Source organism: Amphibalanus amphitrite, unplaced genomic scaffold (assembly GCF_019059575.1).
Source record: "Amphibalanus amphitrite isolate SeventyFive unplaced genomic scaffold, NRLGWU_Aamphi_draft 000018F_arrow, whole genome shotgun sequence".
NCBI lineage: Eukaryota > Metazoa > Arthropoda > Thecostraca > Balanomorpha > Balanidae > Amphibalanus > Amphibalanus amphitrite.
Genome location: NW_024881514.1, coordinates 1,295,650 through 1,315,399, shown reverse-complemented (window position 1 = coordinate 1,315,399; position 19,750 = coordinate 1,295,650). Strand labels below are relative to the sequence as shown.

Sequence of the window (19,750 nt, the reverse complement as noted above, 5' to 3'; positions counted from 1 at the left end):
CCGTAATTAAATTTAGTCGTAACTCGCTAAGAATGGCATTTCATTTCCCTTTAATACGGCCTGACCTATGCCAAAGCTACCTACATGTTGAAAACATAGGACATTGTTTCGAGTGAATGCTTTTTGAATCTCAAAAGTCTTAACTACAATTTCGACAAGACTACTTTCCAAAAAAGGGATGCACTTCACTCCAGAAGTCAATACCTATCAGACTTTCTACACGGGACCCGGAAATCATCCCCAGGGTTGGCATTTTTGCCGGCAAAAACTAGTTTATGCCATTTGCCGGTTAAAACCGGCTTTAACCGGCAAAAAGTGGCAAAAACTGGCAAAAACTAAAAACCATCACAATGATATGCCTAGACATGGATTTGAACATGAAACATTTTAAGGAGAATTCGGTGAAAGCTTTATGCTTTCAAACAGAAGTGACATTGACCGTGGAAGTGTTCTATAACTCAAAAACACTTTCATGGGCTTTCCATAAGGAACCAGTAAGACGCCTTTTGGGGTTGACAAATGAGCCAGTGCAAGAGTGAGTCCTGCACAATCAGAAGTGCGAAGGGGTATCTGCCACTGATGCGCACGGCACCCTACCGTGGCAGCTTTGCCCCACTCTCCCCTACATGGAAATGCATTCTGTGGGGGATGTCTACCGACATGCATAGACATTTTAAGCAGGGATAAGTAATGAGGCAAACTTCAGAATATTTGGTGCATCTCTATAACATCCAGAAATGCATTTGTACATTTCAGATCCATTCCTAACTAGAAAAGTTGTGGTTTGGGCCACCTGACTTTTATCCAGTTTTTGCCAGTTTTTGCCACCGGGGTTTCTGCCAGCCGGTTTAAACCGGTTAAAACCACTGGCAAAAACCAGTTTTTGCCACCCCTTGCCAACCCTGATCATCCCCCATACAAACGTCGGCTGTGAGCCTTTAGCGTCGCCCGGGGCGGCGGCCGTCGGCCGAGCGTTCGCCCGTTTAGAGCCGATTTGAGCCGGCGGTGCCGCCGTCCGGTCACAGTGGCCAGCGGCGTGCCTGGCGTGAAAACGGGCCGCTCGACGGCGGCGCGGCGGCGGCGCTCCCCGACGGCCGCCGCCGGACCAGGCAGCGCGCCCGCCCGCCGCCGAGCCCCGGCGCGCTGTTTTCTCGGGATCGTGCCAGAAAAATAACCGTCATCGCCGCCCTCCGGCAAATTTAGCAGATTGAACCTGAATGGCGGCACGAAAGTAACAAAGGCCCGGAGAAAGTGGATGAGTCATTGGGGTCATAACAGGATGTGAAGAAAAATACGGAGAGAAACGCGGACCGTGACCACCTGAATTTCTGGAAAATAATTGTGAAGTGATCAAGCTAAATTACTGACCAATCTTTTACTTCGTGGCTACCCACAAAAAGAACGTAATGGGACTTTCAAAGTCATAAAGGCGACATTGACGGAGCTCAAATCGACTGACTCACCATAAACAATAATTAATCATAAATGGTCACAACTGAGGACAAGCTTTCGGCCAATAAAATTCTGAGATGATGAACCATAACAATACAGATTTTCGCTGAAAAATGGACTCCAGAACAACACAGCTGACGCATCATTTACCTCGTCCAAGTGGGGAAAACGACTTTGTAGATGACATTCACTACCCTAATCGTTCACATAAGTTACAATGGAGCATTTAAAACATCGATACACATAAAAGGTACATCCCATTAGCAAATAAGAGAGGAATCACTGCAGTTACACGTCCTGAATGCATCTGTTTTGCCGCTCTGACCGCCGTCCAGCCCAAAAGCCAGTTCAGCCACTAGTCGGACCGTTCGACTGACGATCTGTGCGCAGCACTGAGCTCCCATCCAGCGCTGGGAGGCGGACCGAAAGCTCTGCCGCCGCCGGCCGCCACGGGTCGCCACCCAGCGCCTAATGACGCGCGAGTTCCGCCACCGCCCGGTCCCCATACACGGGCGCAGACTACACTGCGTCAGAGCCGGAACCGGACCCAGGACTCGCCGGACAGATGTCGGATACCCCCTGTAGACTCCCGGGGGCAGTGTGAGTCGGGGAGAAGTTGGCACGGACTCTCACGGACTTTTAATTGTGAGCATCGTTCTCACACCCACTTTATAGTCCGACCTCACTATCCAATTCCTACACCGAAAGTCCAGAATCGGCCATGTATCTCCTTATCGATACTTTTCAGCATCAATGGTACCCCTCCCGCACCACGACCCGGGTCGCCCTCCGTCACCACCCCTCCCTCTCACTCGTCGACCCATCCGTTCTCCGGTCGGCAGGTTCAGTGTGATGAACAGACCATTGACAGTCGACCGGCCCTGGTCCCAGCGGGGGCCAGTCGAGTCGGGAGCACAACAAAGACCGTGGCTACCAAGCGGGGTCAACAGCTACAGCGACCGGTCGAGGAGGGAGCAGTTTCATCTGATGGACGGAAAATAGAGGAAGGTAAAATCATAAGGCCTCGGTAGGTTGAAAAAGTTGATATCGGCGCGACATGGCAACGACTGGCAGTCGAGATAAGACCGCCCGCTCCGAAATCCAATCACTCAGGGACGATTCCCTGGACAGACCAGGTAAAAGAACCGAGCCGCGGTGACAGATAGAGAGTCGGCGACCCGAATATCGGCCCGGCGCGGGCAGCGGCCCGGGATTGAAGGACGATCGCGCGGGCGGCGTCCTCACCTGGTCTCCGTCAGCCAGACGTGGAACGCGTTGGCGTGCTTGGCGAACTCCTTGCGCAGCTTGTCGTTCTCCTCCTGGCGCTGCGCCTCCTTGGTCAGCTCCAGGTCGCGCTCCTGCGGGGAAACATAGGAAGAGTGGTCAGATCCTGCGGGAAAACATACGGGAGTGGTAAGATCCTGCGGGGAAAGAGCAGACAGCGATCCAATCGGCGGGTCTGCATAATGCACAGATAACAGACCATTGCTTACCTGTGCACCTAACGAGCAGAAAATTTTAGACTATAAGGAGTTCAGCACTAACGCTAAACAAAATTTTGATGAGCATAAAACCCAAATCCCATGAAAAAGTGACACGCCTGCGTCAGCAATAAAAAAGCACTCTTATCCAGTCTCCAGTAACCGCATCCCGTCCTCAGCAGTCTCCCGTGGGGTTTTAGCAGGAAGGCAGCCGCCGTGAAACACGCCGCCATCAAAATATAACGAATTCAGACAGGCTGCGGCGCCGCGCGACGGCAAGGCAAATTACGGCCGGGAGCTTTTTTGCAGGAAACAAATGGTCGACTTCCCCACCTGCCTCCCGTTGTCAGGATGTAGGAATGAAATGCGCCACGCAATGGTGTGAGGAAAACACGCAAAACAAAAGCGAATAATGCGAACGCAGCGAGCACATATTTCGCATATTCTCTAGTTACTTCAATCATCCTACATTTATCACGCTACTTGGTTGTTATAAGCGATTGCGCTGAGTATTCAGATGAGCTAAATATCCCTGTAATCGGCAGTTCGACGGAGCACGTAGAGGGTTGCCAGATATAAGCTCGCTTCTCGGGAGAGGCGTCCTCAGTCTGCCGGGTAACCGGGCACATCGGGTGCTTTAGGGGCGCTGCAAATAGACGGCGACGGCCCGCCAATGGGTCGCTTGATTGAGCCCGGCATCAATATGGCGCAAAACTCCGCCGTCAGAATGCATGCAAATCGGACGAGATGGGCGTGGCCGACGCGTGGCGCCGTTAAGTCCAGTTATACCGAGTCTACGTGCAGTCGGGGGGCCGCCGGCGGCTCCGGCCGGCCCACGGTATGCCCTGGCGCGGTCGAAATAGCGCCGACAACACGGGTCCACCGCGCACTCTGGCCGCCGCGCCGCCAGAATAGCCCGACTAGCCAGCGGCTAGCGGAGGCCGAACGATGAAATACTGTTCAACAATCAGAGCCAGTTAAGCCGGCATTCGGGGCAAACTGGCGGCAGAAACGCTCCATTTAGGAGCACGTTTCCAGTCGATAGGGCAGAAATGAAGATAAACTCTAACGTTTCAATAAAACATACAAATGAGTTCACCAGATAAAAAGTAGCTCATACTGGCCTGCCGCTTACGACAGCATTTCAGCATTATGATAAAACTGAAACGCTACATTTTTAGAACGAATCGACTGGCATTTGATTAGCGACGTTCGTCTACAGGAACCCAATTACGGGCCGGGGATGGTCGATAATCCGGGAGGATTCGCTCTGTCTCCGACGGCGAGTCGATGAGGGTCCACTGGAGAGGCCTCAGGCCTTCGATCCACCGGGCGACTGAAAGAGGCAGCCGCGACAATGTATCTCATTAGACAGCAGCTTGGGACGGAGAATGGCTCGGGATTAACGCTCCCTTGTGAAGCATGCGCCGTCTGAATTTCAACTCGCCTCATCCCGAATGATTGCAGCGGAGACGAGGCTCTGAAGGATTGCTGTCAGCAGCACCGGTGGCAGTCAGCACTGTCTCTCAGTTCCCTAAGCTGGCGTCCCGCCCCAGGGACTGTGTCAATGCTGGGCTGGAGACAATCTATCAACTGTTACACCAAAACGCGTCAAACGCGGACCAATGGACGATGAAATCAGATCAAACTCTCCAGCCCCCCGTTCCTGGGAAGCCAGTCAGGAAGGCAGCAGCAGCCAGAAGAGAGCGGGCCCATACAGCAGGCGGAGCGTCCAACTGTTCCCAGCTGAGCCGCCGAGTGGCCGACAGACCCCGTTACGGACGGCCCGGCCGGCTGTCGGCCGTCGCTCTCGCAGCGATGGAATATTGAGCCGGGGCGTCGTCCGGCCCCGTCCGGGTTCGGGCCGGCCTCTGACCGGACTCGGAACTGGCCGTCGTTGAGAGAAGCCAAGGCCGCGGCCGCTCAGAAAGCGTCAATGCAGAGACGCCGACGGACATTCCCCTGTCGGTTGTTGGCTGTTTGACCCAGTTCGATGGTGGCTGGCGCCGGCCGGCAGGCAGCCCTCCCACAGTGACGGAACGGAGCCCGCATCGGACCGCACTGGTCGGTCGGACCGGCAGCGAGACGGGGCAGCGGTCACAGACGACCCTCCGGGCTAGATACATACCGAGTGAGCTAGATATATTCCGGGGTCATGAGTCTACATGCTCCACAAATAACCTTCTCCCAGGTTCCCATTATTCTTGAGCATTAGGTGGATGAGTATGAACTGAAAGGCACCATCCTTTCATTCCTTCTTTTGGCAGAATAACTCATTGTGAAGAAAACGTGAGATATGAATAAAGATTTTGCATGTCTTTCATCAGCAAAGCGATGAATTTATGTTTTACTATGCTTGGTTGCCAAGCCTGATGCAATTTTTAGAGAGCACTCAAGCCATTGTGTAGTTTTGTCGACTAAGAGTAGCTCAGACTCATCTATTCCTATAGCGCACTGGAAACTATTGCAAAACTAAAAGAGGCTAGGTAGATATTGTATTATAGGGACTGGGAGCATACACATAATTGATGTTTTTGGCGGTAAGCTTACGTTAACTTGCTATACATCACGAAAAAATACATTCAAAGCATTTTTCAGCCTTTACATTCCTAGCTTCTTCCATTTGAAATCAAACAGCTCACATCTGAACTACTTCTAAGCTAGGTGTATTGACCGGGCACGAAGCCGAGCCCTAGCCTGCCGGGTCCCGCACGGTCACCGAATCTCTATCGGCTACAGCGCTGGTCGCCATTGTTCAGTGCGAAAGGAGCTGTTTTAATCGGTCGGCACAGAAACGCTAAGCGGCCCTCAGGAAACCCGAGACGGCGCTGGTCAGAGCGAGCTGGGGCGACGGGGCGGGTACTGGCTGGGAGCTGTACTAGGTTGAGGTTTGGAATTGTGCTATGCTGAGGTGTGCTGACAGTTGTGCTCGAATGGGTGCTGGAACACTATCAACAGCTTCAGCAGGGCACTGCCACTGCAATGGTCGTATCAAGAACTAACGGCACCTAATCCTAATTTATTCTGGTGGAAGCCTCGAACTATAAGCACCATTTGGAATGAAAAATTAAACAAACATCACTTGCCTCAAAGAGATATTTGGTCTCAAACGCATTAATTCAGCTGGCTGCCATTCACATGCACCGCTAAGCCCACGCACCCATCCTACGCAAAAAAAGGATAAACCCGGCTATACTTGTAAGCTGGGAGACGATTCTGAACAGATTGTATAAATGGACAAACACGTTCCGACATTAAATCGCAGCAAACGTTCAAACAAGGGTGTGTACTTTAAAAACGCTTCACGGTGACTTTAATCTGAAAGCTTCAAAGCTTCAGAAAAATCAAACACCGTTGTTTATATCACCAGTTCTGCTGTAGCTGCATTATTAGAGGAAAATCACGATTCAATATGTGCAACTTTCTGAATGTAGCATAAGTCTTGCGAAACTCAGAAACTCGTTTAATCCCAGTGTGGGACAAAGTTCTTCAAAACGGCGCGTGTTATGCTGCGAGATTAACAAAGTTCTAAGACAAATATCATCAGTCGCCCTACCCCGACAAACGTGGATATAGCTGTTCGTCAATGGTAGTGCGACAATAGCATCGGGCAAAAATAGCAACAAAACAATCAAAAGAGTTAATTTCTGTCCAGTCCTGCATACCACTGCGCAAAGCCAGTCACATATTGCCAGAACTTGGGAGGCAGCTGGACAAATGATGGAACTCCTGCTCTTGAAGCGTATTTATGTAAATCGAGACTCGATCTTCCAGCCAGGACAACATTGGCCATTTCTTATTCGGTCTCCTCTCCACTAGCCGGTACCCTATTCCACCACAGCGCCTTTTCCTTCCAGCCCTTTCCATAGCATAACCGCCTGATTCGCAGCGAGCTGAGCCCGACCCCGTCCCGTCGGCCAGGTGTCGGTCGTCAGGTCGCACATAAACCCGCGGCTCTAACGGCGGCCGACCGCCGCTCGACACGCCATTTGGAGCCGTCGCCGCCGGCGCCCGGTCCGGTCAGCAATCACAGCCGGGGACAAACAGCCGGAGGCACTCACTGCGGCGGCCGCCGCCACCCCAGGTACGGCGGCAGCGACCGAGTGCCCGGCAGACAGTAATACCGGGCGGACCGCGACTCGCAGCCCGAGACCGCCTCTCTCCCTCCTTACACATCGGAACAGCTCAACATCAGACAGGCGGCCGCCGAGCTGGAAGCCAGGGCTGTCCGACCGCGCTCCCATATAGCCGGGGCTGCCCGACCGCGCTCCCATATAGCCGGGGCTGTCCGACCGCGCTCCCATATAGCCGGGGCTGCCCGACCGCGCTCCCATATAGCCGGGGCTGTCCGACCGCGCTCCCATATAGCCGGGGCTGTCCGACCGCGCTCCCATATAGCCGCGGCGCAGGGACACTCGCGGAGGAACCCGTGCAGAAAAGTGGACCGGCCTGAAGTTGGGACAACTTCAAAAGAAAATAACCGGGCTTTAGAGGAGTTTAGAGCCGACAAGCATTGCGACGAGACCAAAGTTGGTAGGAGACTTGGCCGCAGCAGCAGCTACAGCACATCTCCTCAGCATAGAACTTCGGCTCAGTTGTCACGTCTCTGTATCTCCGTCTCTATCTCCGTCTCCAGGCGAACGTCCCGCCTTCCTCTCCGTCTCCGCCTCTCTCCTTCCCTATCCCTACGCTCTCCCTAGTCCTGCAGCGTCGGGCCGGCGGCACCCGGCGGCCGGCAGCGGCGGCGCCCGCCCGGGCCCGGCTCAGATCGATTCTGCGCTGCAACTGTCGGCCCCGCGCCGCCCAATGTCTCCTCCGCCGGCGGCAGGCGCCGCCCGGTCACCACCCGCGCGACGATAAACATAAACATGTAGGGGCAGACGCACCGCGAGCCGATAAAGGTGCTGGTGACGCGCGCGTCTGCCACGGACGACGTGAGCACTGAGCAGCTGATGACGAGTAGAGTGGGAACAGTGCCCGAGGTAAGGGGCAACGTTCCGGTGACGACTGGGCGGTACTTAGAACATAATTTATGCTAACTGACTTTGCTATCAACATTGATAATGAATCAGCTTCAAAGGCAGAATCTAATTGCCTCTTGCTGACAACAATCGGCAGTGTGCTTTGACAGAAGCAGTACAGGCGAGGGTAATCCCACTGCCAAGCAGCGTCTGCCCCAACACGGGTGGCAACAGAGATTGCCCGAAATGGACTTCTCAGAGACAGCCGCAGCATTCGCCGAGCGGCCGCCCGCGTCACCGCCGTCCACTCAATCCCGCGGCGGGAGAGCCCCTTCAGAGCGCTCCTCTCCTCCGCGCCGACACCCGTCCGCCGGGCGAACCCTCGACTGTCGAATTGAGTGAGCGGCCGCGCTACCAGGCCGGCCGAGCGAGGCGGTTTTCACGGCCGATATCGGCGCCGGGAGATGTGTCAGCGCGGAGAATGGGAGAGCAGGTGCGTCCGACAGACCGCCGCTCCAGCCCGGAGACTGACACAATCGGCGCCGAGAACTTCGGGATGTTTACGCGAGTTAGCGCCGGAGAGCTTCCCGGAGAACTTGAGCAGTGAATTGGGGTCGCACTGAACACCACATTCGCCGAATCTCAACTTGTTACAACTTGACATTTCCATAAGCCGTAAACGGCGACTCAATCCCCGACCGCTGAGTTTATATGATCTAATCTACTAGGATGATGACCCGCAGCGCATTTTATGTCATCTCATCGGCACTGTAAGTTGATATACCATCTGAAAAGCTCCCCCTCCCAATTACACTTCCTAATCATGTGGCGAGTTTATTTGATCAAATCTGCCCTCCAAGGCAAAATGATCCTGAGACGGCACCCGTCCGGCGCGACCTACCTGGATGATCTTCTGCAGGTTCTTCCACGTGTCCTCGAGCGCCTCCATGGTGAACCAGGTGTACGGGTTGGGGCCCACGTTGTAGGACTTGATGCGCTGGTCGAGCGCAGCCAGTCCGTCAAAGTCGGCCTGCGCCGAGACCAGCGAGTCCTGGAACTGCGAGTGCGCCTGGCGCAGAGCGCGGATCTCCTCGGTCGAGTTGCAGCGGACCTGGCGGAGGGGCGGGGCGGGGCGGGGCGGGTCAGGTCAGGGAGAGTCACGGCAGGTCAGGGTGGGCGGGTCAGGTCAGGGCGGGTCACGGCAGGTCACGGTGCGGCGGACTAGTTCAAGGGCAGGTCGCGAACGACGGGTCAGGTCACAAAGACAAACTTCGGATGGCCGCTGTCGGCTAAGCGGCTGATAAACTCGCCTCGCGAATGTCCAATATTGCAGCAAACTAGGTCAACGGCCCTCCATGAGACCACATCCAACCCAAGTATCTAGCTTGCCGCTCAACGAACAGAAACAAAGGACGGGCTAAACGTAAATCAACAAGGTTCCGCTTTGCTGCTTTGCATACATTAATTCCGGCTACATTACTCCTAAGAGTTCTGCCCCAAATGCATACAGAAAAATCTTTCACCACACTACCGCAGTCAAAAGAGATGACCGACAGCACTAGTTTCGGTCTGAGGGAAGTGAAAGGTTCCGCGTCATCGCAAATGTATCATTGCGGCCCATTTCGACTCGAGTAACCCCTCGTATACAAGACTACGTCGTCACAAGACGACGATGGACCACTGTCGGTCACAGCGCAATAACTCCGAGACATCTCTATCAACAAACGCCAATGGGGTCCTCGACGCGTCACCCGCGCGGAACAAAGCGCAGACGGCACTCCTTTGGGGGCTCGTTTGCAAGAGACGATGGGCCCACACGACTCTCCACTGGATGAGGAAGTCGAGTCGCTGGGTCGCGGTAAATCGAGCGTCAAGAGTCGTGGCGAGTCACCCACTGGGAAATCATGACTATGATAGGCACGACAGGACGAGCACAACGACGAGACTCACCGGATCGGTAAGGTCCTCCTCGGCGTTCTCAAACCAAGAATTGAACGCGGACGCCTTCTTGGCGAAGAGCAGGTAGAGCTCCTCGATCTGTCGGAACTGGTCCTGCATGCCGAGCAGGCGCTGTTTGCGCTCCTGCGAGTGGGCCAGCAGCTGCTGCCAGCGGGCCATGACGTCCGCGTGGCGCCGCTGGATGGCCGGCGTCTGCTCGTGGCCGGCCGACACCAGCCGGTCCTTCAGAGAGGTGAAGTTCTGGATGCCCTCCAGCTCGAAGGCGTGCAGACCTGGCCGGCGGAGGGAGGGGGGGGGGGGGTGAGACCGATGGTAAGCGGCGCCGCGCGGAATAATGCAAACACCGGCGATAAAAACCAGCAAGGAGACAAATGGGGCGGGCGTGGCACTGATTCGTAAAAAGGTCGGCCCACAGGCTGCAGCACAGCTGAAGTTGTACCATCAATGTTGCAAACGTAACTACAGTAAAACAAACTCAATTGCACTACAACTTGGCCGCAAATTCAATCTTCGGAGTATTGCAAAGCGAGGCCCATCAGAAACAAGCCGGCAAATGGAACAAGTTTCGTTTCTGTCTGTCTGCCTGAAAAGACAGTAGCGGTTGAACCGCACAGTTGCCGCAGATTAAAGACGGAATTTTCAGCATGGGAAGGTTCACTTCCTGGGTCAGGAAAGCGTCTGCCCGTCCGGGATGTCATTCAATCGCCCCGCGCAGCCATAACTCCGCCTTCAATAGCAATAACACAAGATGAAGATGGAACCCCTGACATCCGGCGTATATCTTTCACATGTGTCTGTGGCACACTTGGCCGACATTGGACTTCGAAACTAACTGCCATCGGGTTCGTCCCAAATGGCGAGCGGTGTGCGTCTCCCCCGTGACCCGTAGCGGTCGTGGGTTACACTCTACACTCATCTCCCTTTCCATTTCCCAAGTCCGAGCGCCTTCCTCCCAAATTATCTTTCTTCCATCTCTCGCTACCTGACCGCCCCAAATGCAACTATCCTCCCTCCCCCTCCTCTCTAACCTATCTCCTCTTCATCCTTCCTCTCTTCTCCCTAGCTCCCTCCCACCATCTTCCCATCTCGCCCACCCACGCTCACCGGCGTCGAATGTCTCCTGCTTGGTGAGCAGGGTCTGCACGGTGCTCAGGTCACGGCCAAAGTCCTCCGACTTGACGTGCGCCTCCTTGTCGGCAATCCAGCTCTCGACCACGTCGGCCTTCCACATGAACTGCAGGTAGGCCGAGTTGTCCTGCAGCTTCTCCTTGCGGCGCCGGGCCAGCTGCGACAGGTTGTCCAGCTTCGACTGTAGTTGCTCCGACCTGAAAGGCACCGGGGAGACGGGAGACGAGGGGTGATACACGTGGGTAGGGACAGACTACAGAGTAAGACGTCACGTGAAATTCAATCATGTGCCGGAGTCCGGAGATACTCAGCACACCAAAATCCTGATACCATTAATTTGCCGCATAAATTATCCAAGAGGTCATATAAAAATTAAACCATGATGAAATAAAGCGCCCATGTTTAAATTTCTTGTCCAATTACTGGTCCAGAGGTCAATGGTAGCGCAAAAGATTAGAAGGTGAAAAGATTAGCTTATGCTACCAGCGAGTACCAAACCTGAGCAGGGAGCACCGGCTTAGAGAGGGAAGTCGGCCAAGGATCTCAAATGGGCCTGTTGACATTTGGCGATCCGCTAATTCTCACGTAAGAGGATTGTCGAGTGCCTAGTGGCGGGTTTTCGCCGCCAGTCACCCCCATAGGAAGGCGGCTCCAGAGCCGGAATAAATCCCAACTACGGCGACCAACTCGCACACTTCAGTCCGGCCCAATCACGCAGACAAGCATACACGGCACAAAGACCTTTGTCAACAGCACTACATTGTCGTTCTGCAATTCCGCGTCTGTGAACTACGGGGCAAGTTTTGTGTACGGGCCCGCTCTGAAGTGCACTTGGGGAGACTCCCAGAAGCGGCATTTTACCGGCGAGCACCAAGGTCGGTAGGGTTGGGAAGTTTTACACAAGATCCACGACCGAAGACAAACTACCACAATCGAGTGTAGCTCGCTGTTAACCTTTCTGAATCTTGGCTCACTGCATGCACGACTGAAACTTCATAAATATTAATTCAACGGCGTAACATGTTTGAGGTCAATACACAAACGTTGAAAGCACTAAGACTTATGACACGCCTGAGTTGAATGAGACGAAAGGCTTGGCTAACTGATCATAGCTGTCACATTTAGCATCATAATTGTAAATAAAATTTCAATCTACTGAAGTTACGCCTTCTATCGAGCTGTACCTCCGTGCTAGGTCGCCGTGCCGCCCCGCACATTCAAACAGTCCAGGGATCAAAGTCCACTATGACCTGCACGAAATCTATCCCACTCCAGCGTCTCCGTCCCAGCCCAGTCGTCTCACCTGGCGCGGATCTGGTCGGCGTGGTGGTTGCCCTCGGCGATCAGCTGCTCGCCCTGCTGCAGCACGTCCTTGAGCCGGTCCGTGTGCACCGACAGGTCCGTCTCGAACGTGTCGTGCTTCTTGAGCAGGCCCTGCACGGCAGCCATGTTGTCGCCGTAGTCGTCCACGGCCAGCAGCTGCTGCTTCTCGCTGATCCACGCCTCCTCCTCCTCCAGCTTGGCCAGGAACGTCTGGTACACCAGGCTCTGGTCCAGCTTCTGCGAGCGCGCCGCCGACGTGTGGCGCAGCTCCGACCACGCCTGGTCCAGCTGGCGGATCCGGTTCTCGATCTGCGGGATCTCTGAGGCCGTGCTGACCTCCATCAGCTTCTGGCCCGACTCCTGGACGCGCTGCAGCGCCGGCTCGTGAGACGCCACCTCCGTCTCCATGCGCTTCTGCTTCTTCTTGAGGTTCTGCACGCCCGTCAGATCGCGACCATGGTCGTCAGACGCCACCAGAAGCTTCTTCTCCCTGCGGGGAAAACGGACGACGGTAAAATATCGCAACCATACAGGCTGCCCAAAATTCGCGCGACGTGCAGTCATATCAAGAAACAGCAGTGACAATATTTTATCACGGCGATCGTGTGTGATTTAAAGCACCGCCTTACTCATAAATCCAGGGAAAACGAAATTACATCCTGGCGGTCGTAAAGAAATCCAACAGTCAGCAACAGCACTACGAACAATTTCGTCGACAAAAAAAAAAACAGGTTGGTCGTCCTGCCAAAAGCGGAAAACAGTCTCGCCCTCGCTTTACTCATCCCTCACAGTCCCGCCCTTCGCTCCTCCTCACTTGATCCAGCTCTCCTCATCGGCAATGTCGCGGAAGAACTGGTGCAGCGTGAGCGCCTCGGCGAGTCGGGCGCGGCGGTGCTGCGCCAGGTTCTGCACGCGCGTGAAGCGCTCGTTGACCGAGCGGCGCTTCTCCTGAATGTCGGCCGTGTCGAACTGGCCGCTCTCCACCAGACTGTCAGCCTGTCAGGGAGCAGAGAGCGGTAGCTGTCACAATGACGGTCCTGATACCTGTCACACGCTGTCAGGAGGTTTGCAGCCATAACAATATCATAAATGGGCGCATGAATGGATGAAGGAATGAATGACTGAATTAATGAATCAATGAACAACTACCTTTCACAACAAATTGTATTACGTAAAGTACATAATTCGAGCAATATCAAACAATAGAAATCAAACTGTATGTTCTCTTGCAGATCCCTTGGGTATGAGCAGACCATGACTACCCCCGCAATCACTGACCTGCTGGTTCATGTCGTTGACGCGGTCCTCGTGGGCGGCGATGTCGTTCTCGACGAGGTCGTGCTTCTTCATCAGGTCCTGCACGGAGGCCAGGTCCTTGCCGGCGTCCTCCGCTGTCATCAGCGACTCCACCTAGAGGGACACGGAAGCCGATGTTATACCAGGTGGTGACCCCTCACATCAGACAACTTCAGAAGGTCACCCGGCTCATTAACGGGATCCGCGTCGATGAGCAAAGAGCAACTCAGAATAAAACTCGCTCGCAGAGCTTCGTCTGTCACGCCTAATCTGCATAATCGAGATAAAGTCACGGTCTCCCATTTAACGAGTATTTTCAAAGTGGTAAACTCACCACCTGTGGCAGGTGATAAGAAGTTACCGGACAGTGTCCGGGAAATCCCTCACAAGCCGCAGACGTCCCCACTCACCTCTCCGAGCCAGAAGTCCAGATCCTTGACGGCGGCCACGTAGGTCCTCTGCTTGTTGGCCTCCTTGAGCTTCATGCTCTTCTCGGAGGATTTCTGCGTGAGGAACTCCCACTGCTCGGCGATGGAGGCCAGCCGCTGCTGGACGGCCTCCTCGCCGTTGGCGCACTGCTGCTTGTCGATCAGGTTCTGGCCCACGCTGAGCACGTTGCCAATGCGGTCGGCGTTGGCGGCCAGCTCAGCCTCGAACGCCTGGTGTTTCTGGTGTTTGGACTGGATGTTGGACGGGTCCTTGTACGACTCCTCGGAGGCCGACTGCAGTTTCTCGGTGATCCACATCTCCATCTCGTCGGCGTCGCGCGAGAACTGCTGCAGCGTCTGGGACTCGCCCAGCTTGCTGCGCTTCTCGATGAGCGCCTCCTTGAGGTTGCGCCAGCGCTCCAGCACCTCCTGGCGCTTGCCGTCGATGTCGTCGGCGGCGTAGTGCTCGGCACCGATCAGCTGGTCGGCGAACGTCGTCAGCGCAGAGATCTTCTCCTGCTGCGCCGAGATGGCCTTGTCGAAGTCCTCGTGCTTCTTGATGAGCGCCTCGACGTTGTCGCCCTTCGCGGCGTCCACCTCGTCCGAGGCGAGGAAGTCCTCGCGGGCCTGCATCCAGTTCTCGGCCAGCTCGCAGTCGCGGTAGAAGAGCTGCAGCTCCAGACACTGGTCCAGACGCATACGGCGCTCGATCCAAGCCCTGGCGACAACGACAACAAGTTAATTTCAGTTACATTAACACTGGTAGCAAACAGCAGACAAACCCCCAGCTAAGATAAAAATGCACGCGTCTGAATGAAAGTGTTTTGTTATCATATAACCAAGAAGATCAACTGTTAAAGAGTCCTCCCAACTATGATGTCCTGAAAATTCATATCATCCAGACAGCCAACATAATTGGAAGACGATCATAAATGATCCTGCATCTACTAGATGGAGTCGACGAAATAAGTTTAAGTAAGTAAGGTAGGTGGCTAGGTTTGCGCAGTTAACCGGCGGCACTCACTTTTCGAGCTCCTGCCTGGCCTGGTTCATCTCCTCGAGTCGCTGCTGGATCTCGGGGCTGGCGTAGTGTCCCGACTGCAGCAGCTGCTGACCGAACAGCTCCAGCGCCTGGAAGGTGCCGGCGCGAGCGTCGATCTCCGTACGGTGCTCCTGTGGGCAACAGAAAGTGATGGAGGTCAATGTCAGCGACGAGCCAATGGAGGTATGGAGCCTGTGACGATCCAGTGATACCGATGAGCTGTCGATTTCAGATATCGAAGAATGAAGGCATGATGAACACAGGAGATATAATTCATTTATAAAAGCTATGATGTTCATAGTCAACAGCAGCTGCAATCTACGATCATCCAACATTCGACAGGATATTTACCATGGGCACATGAGTTTTTTTTTCAAAACAGCAGCGTTATATGCAGCATTCCTGCCGCTCACCGTATTTCAAGACCCGTTAACATTTCACCACCTTGACACCATCCCACTCAACAACCCCTCCCCTTCCCCAACCCCGCCGGGCGCTGGCAGGTCGGGTCGCACCAGCGAGATTGAGACAAACAGCACGGGGGCATGTTTACCCGCGCCGTCCCATTTGCAATGGAGATTCGCCGCTCGGAAAATGGCGCGCTCCAAGTCGGAGCTAATTTCGGCCGGCGCCGCTCAGTCACGACCGGGGCGGCGCAGACGGAGCGGAAACTCGCCGGCCGCGGAGGTACCGCGCACGACAGCGCACGTCACCCCGGTGGAAAACACGCCGACGGGCTGAGCCGGCGCTGTTTTACAGTCGTCCGTACAAACGGGCCGGATGACGCCTAACATGGTTACAGAGATACACACGCACTGTCGGGGTGACAGGACGGACGTGACGGACTTTATGTGTGATAAATAAGATAAAATCTGACTACGCTGAAGAAAAATAAGCATACCAACATCAGAGCGCTCAAAACAACACTCTGACGCCCGAGTCCAGAGTGAGGTAGCATCTGAGCATCCAACTCGACAAACCGCAGCCATGGAACAGAATCCCAATCGTCACGCGGGTTCGAGTCAACGGTCCTCACCTGGTGCCTCTCGAGGAGCGCCTCTGCGCCGGTGACGTCCTGTGCCAGCTCGTCGGAGGCCACCAGGCCGCGGCTGGTGTTCACCCACGACATGAGGTCGCGGTAGTCGGACAGGAACCGGTGCAGGTCGTAGCTGTCCAGCAGCTTCTCCTTGCGCGTGTTGGCCTTGCCGGTGAGCTGGGTCCACTGCTCGTTGATCTCGCGCTGCTTCTGGTAGATGGCGTCGCTCTGGTCCGGGTGCGTCTGGATCAGACGGTTGGCAGCGTCGTCCAGCTGGCGGATCTTGTCGCCCAGCGCCGCCAGATCGCGCTCCAGACCCTCGTGCTTGCGCTGCAGGGTCTGCACAGAGCGCAGGTCTTTGCCTGTGGGGAGAAAAAGACACAAGTCAGATAGTGGTAGGTCGTAAAGAGAGTACTAGGCAGACAGGCGGGGAGGTGTCGCATGATGGAGGACCAAAGATGCAACACAGCACAAAATTCACTTGGCCAAAGCATATTTTCCATTTCAGACTAGAACGACACTAAACAAGGATCTGCACGCCGTCGTCTCTAGAGCCCTACCGCAGTCGTCGTTGTTGAGCGCCTCGTCCTTCTCCTGGATCCAGTCGACCGTCTCGTCCACGTCGCGGTGGAAGCGCTGCACCTCGTGCGCCGAGCCCAGCTGGTTAGCCCGCTCCTGGGTCACCTCCTGTAGCTTGGTCCACTTCTGGTTCAGGTCCTACAAACATCAGACGCAGAAACGAACCGTCACAAGCGGGTCGTGGTAAAGGTTGCGAATAAAACTCAGTAGCAGACCGATATTCGGATAAAAGACGTTTTACGCGGCAGTAAAAAAGAAACCACTTCAGTACACTGTACTACATATAAGTGCTCGATTCCATGCCCGCACAAAAAATGCAGCATAGCAAAAAACTCATCACGGGCCTCCCTATCGTTGGCCGTCACTCGTCACTCCCCAGCGCGCCCCGGTCGGTTCGTACCTGGATCTGGGTCTGGATGCGCAGCGCGGCCTCGGTCTGTCCCAGCGTCATCAGCTGCACGGCGATCTCGTTCATCTCGGCCAGCCGGACCTCGTTGGCCTTCAGGTCCGCCTGGAAGTCGTCGAACTTCTTCTGCAGCACCTCCACCTGCTCCAGGTCGTCGCCCACGTCCTCGACGTCCGCGTGCTGCTCCTGAGGGACAAGAAGACGACACGAGGGTCAGGTACCGCGGCGAGTAACTCAAATGGCGCCCGGAGTTTCGGTAAAATGAGAGAAGGAAACTTAATGCTTGAGGGCATTGGAGTCACATAAGTCATAAGAGCTCACATGCAGTGTGCTTAACTGACATTAAAATGCCGTTTAAGCAATCTTCTTGATCCAGTACTCCGAGTCGAGAGATGTCTTACCTTGTCACGGATCCATTGGGACAGCTCAGCCGCCTCGCGGACCAGCACGTAGGCCTTCACCGTCTCCTTCAGCTTGTTCTTGCGCTCGTTGGCCAGAGCCAGCAGGTTCTGGTACTGGTTCTGTAATGGGGAGGGAGTATATTTCAATAACTGTTCAAGGAAAACAGCAGGTAGTGAAGCTGCATTAAAGGAAGGGTGCCACCTTCCGAAATTTTTGTTCTATGAATCTATTTTACTTATTTGAATTTTTAGACGTGGTTAGCGCGTCCACAATATACAAAAAACCGAAACATTGCATTTAATACATTGGCCAAAAAAAAGATCGTTGTTTATATCACCACTACAACTCAAGGTCGTTTGATGTGGCAGCTAGGACGGCTGGCATATCCTGTTGTCATGGCAACATATCATTCTGCCATTTGCATTGATGGCGCAACTGAGACAAAAAGATGAACAAATAAAAAGGAAGAAGATAACATGATTTGAACTAAGTTGTAGTAAGTAAGTTGAACTAAGTAAGATACGTCAAAAGAACATCAAATAAGTCGAGTAAAGGTTTTTCCTTTACAATGCTTAAGAGATCTATGGAACCCTTCACCCTTCATGCAACTTACTAGAAAAACTTCCCAATTAAAATTTTAAAACTTAAGTGTATACCATAAAGAAAAAATATACCCTTTCAAAATGATAAAACATGCTTCAAAAGTATAACTTTTATACATACCTTTGCTGATTTCATGTTTTATAAAATACCCTTAACACGACGAGGAAATAGTGCTGAAGATTTTTGCCTGCCCGAATGCTGGCAGCAAAACTCGCAAATGATAACTTCACGTGCGGATTCAATGCTGACCGTCTCGAGCATAGGTAAGTGAAGCCGGTTTTTAGGTTCATGTGAGGCTAATCTTGTAAAAACTGCGTTGTGTCCAAAAGGTGGCACCCTTCCTTTAAGTACAATATGCAGCTGTGACTGAAGTGAGCATACAATATTGATATGCCTTCACTGGACAGTTGACAGTCATGCTTCGCTTCACAGGCTCGTCTAGTTTGACTTTCAAAAGATACGATCACAAACAGTCCTAGGACGCTCCCACATAGCAGTGTTGTCACCTACACAATATGTGGCGGTTGGCCGTTTACAAGAGACGTGCCGTACCTCGATCTGGTTCTGCCGGTTGGCGATGGAGCTGGCGTCTGCCAGGTTCTGCTGCGAGGCTGTCAGAGCCGAGTCGATCTTCTTGACGTAGGCAGCCGGCACGAAGCCCTGGCGGTCGTTCACCTCGACCTTCCACCAGTCCTGGGAACGGGGAGGCAGCGTCAGCCATCAGTCGGAACAGCGGATGCAAGCGGCACAAAAAAGGACTCATGACTGAAGTTCGTTGCAGAAGATAAGCGAGTTGATGCTACAGTTTATCCCTCTTTGGTATTGTGCCAATAGTGTCGCCAACAAAGCATATTATACGCACCTTGTTGTTGGAGTTGAGCAGAGTGAGCACGTCGTTTTTGCGCATGGAGACCTCCCGTGGCGACTTCTCGGTATAGTCGTACAGCGCCTGCACAAACTCCTTGCCCGTGATGTCAGCCACCGGCGTCTCGTGTTGCTGGAAACACCGACGGGAAAAGGTTACGCGCGGACCTCTAAACCTAACCTAAAATACAAAAAAAAAAAATCTGCCCACCATCATTGGTGATGGCACAACGAATACGATGATGACACGATATAGATGGACAGCCTATTACCTAAAGTTTCTATCTTTGTGTCTACATATGGATCTGAATAACTCAATGAAAAGTTCCCGACTGGCAGCCATCCGGCCAGTCCTCCTGCGACGGCTCCACTCACGCTGCACTGGTTGGCCTGCTGGCGGAGCGACTCGACGGTCGCCTGGAACGCCTCCAGGTCGGTGATCATGGCCTCGTGCTTCTTCAGCAGCGCCTCGGACGAGTCCTCGTCCTTGCCGTAGTCCTGGCCGCCAGCGATCGGCTCCTTCTCCTTCATCCAGGCCTCGGCCTCGTTGGCGTCGGCCAGGTACTGCGAGGCACAAGGAGAGAATGTAACAAAATGTGAGTATGGCAGTTTACTATCAAACACTGCTGTCAAACTGGTGGAGCAAGGTACACAAAATGACATCAATTATGTAGCTAAAAAGAAGCGCGAAACAAGGTCACGCAAAACAAGGTCCCCACAAAACCGATAATTGATCGCGAAAAACAAAGCCCGTCGTTCGAAGAGGCGCACAATTAATGAAGCAGCACTC

General features: G+C 53.9%; 1 protein-coding gene across 2 annotated transcripts in view; it reads right to left on the bottom strand.

The window, feature by feature from the left end:
* The window catches only part of LOC122388756 (spectrin alpha chain-like), a 55,613-nt gene that overhangs the window by 21,804 nt on the left and 14,059 nt on the right, over window positions 1-19,750 (bottom strand). For both annotated transcript variants that reach the window (XM_043380136.1, XM_043380138.1), the window contains exons 16-31: window positions 19,336-19,524; window positions 18,959-19,093; window positions 18,649-18,789; window positions 17,493-17,612; window positions 17,086-17,277; window positions 16,667-16,823; window positions 16,107-16,468; window positions 15,053-15,201; window positions 14,011-14,746; window positions 13,583-13,714; window positions 13,119-13,300; window positions 12,285-12,794; window positions 10,958-11,178; window positions 9,845-10,125; window positions 8,796-9,005; window positions 2,698-2,810 (exon numbers count right to left, since the gene is read on the bottom strand). In XM_043380136.1, the coding sequence (XP_043236071.1) occupies window positions 2,698-2,810; window positions 8,796-9,005; window positions 9,845-10,125; window positions 10,958-11,178; window positions 12,285-12,794; window positions 13,119-13,300; window positions 13,583-13,714; window positions 14,011-14,746; window positions 15,053-15,201; window positions 16,107-16,468; window positions 16,667-16,823; window positions 17,086-17,277; window positions 17,493-17,612; window positions 18,649-18,789; window positions 18,959-19,093; window positions 19,336-19,524 (3,830 nt within the window). The remainder of the gene's footprint in view (window positions 1-2,697; window positions 2,811-8,795; window positions 9,006-9,844; window positions 10,126-10,957; window positions 11,179-12,284; window positions 12,795-13,118; window positions 13,301-13,582; window positions 13,715-14,010; window positions 14,747-15,052; window positions 15,202-16,106; window positions 16,469-16,666; window positions 16,824-17,085; window positions 17,278-17,492; window positions 17,613-18,648; window positions 18,790-18,958; window positions 19,094-19,335; window positions 19,525-19,750) is intronic.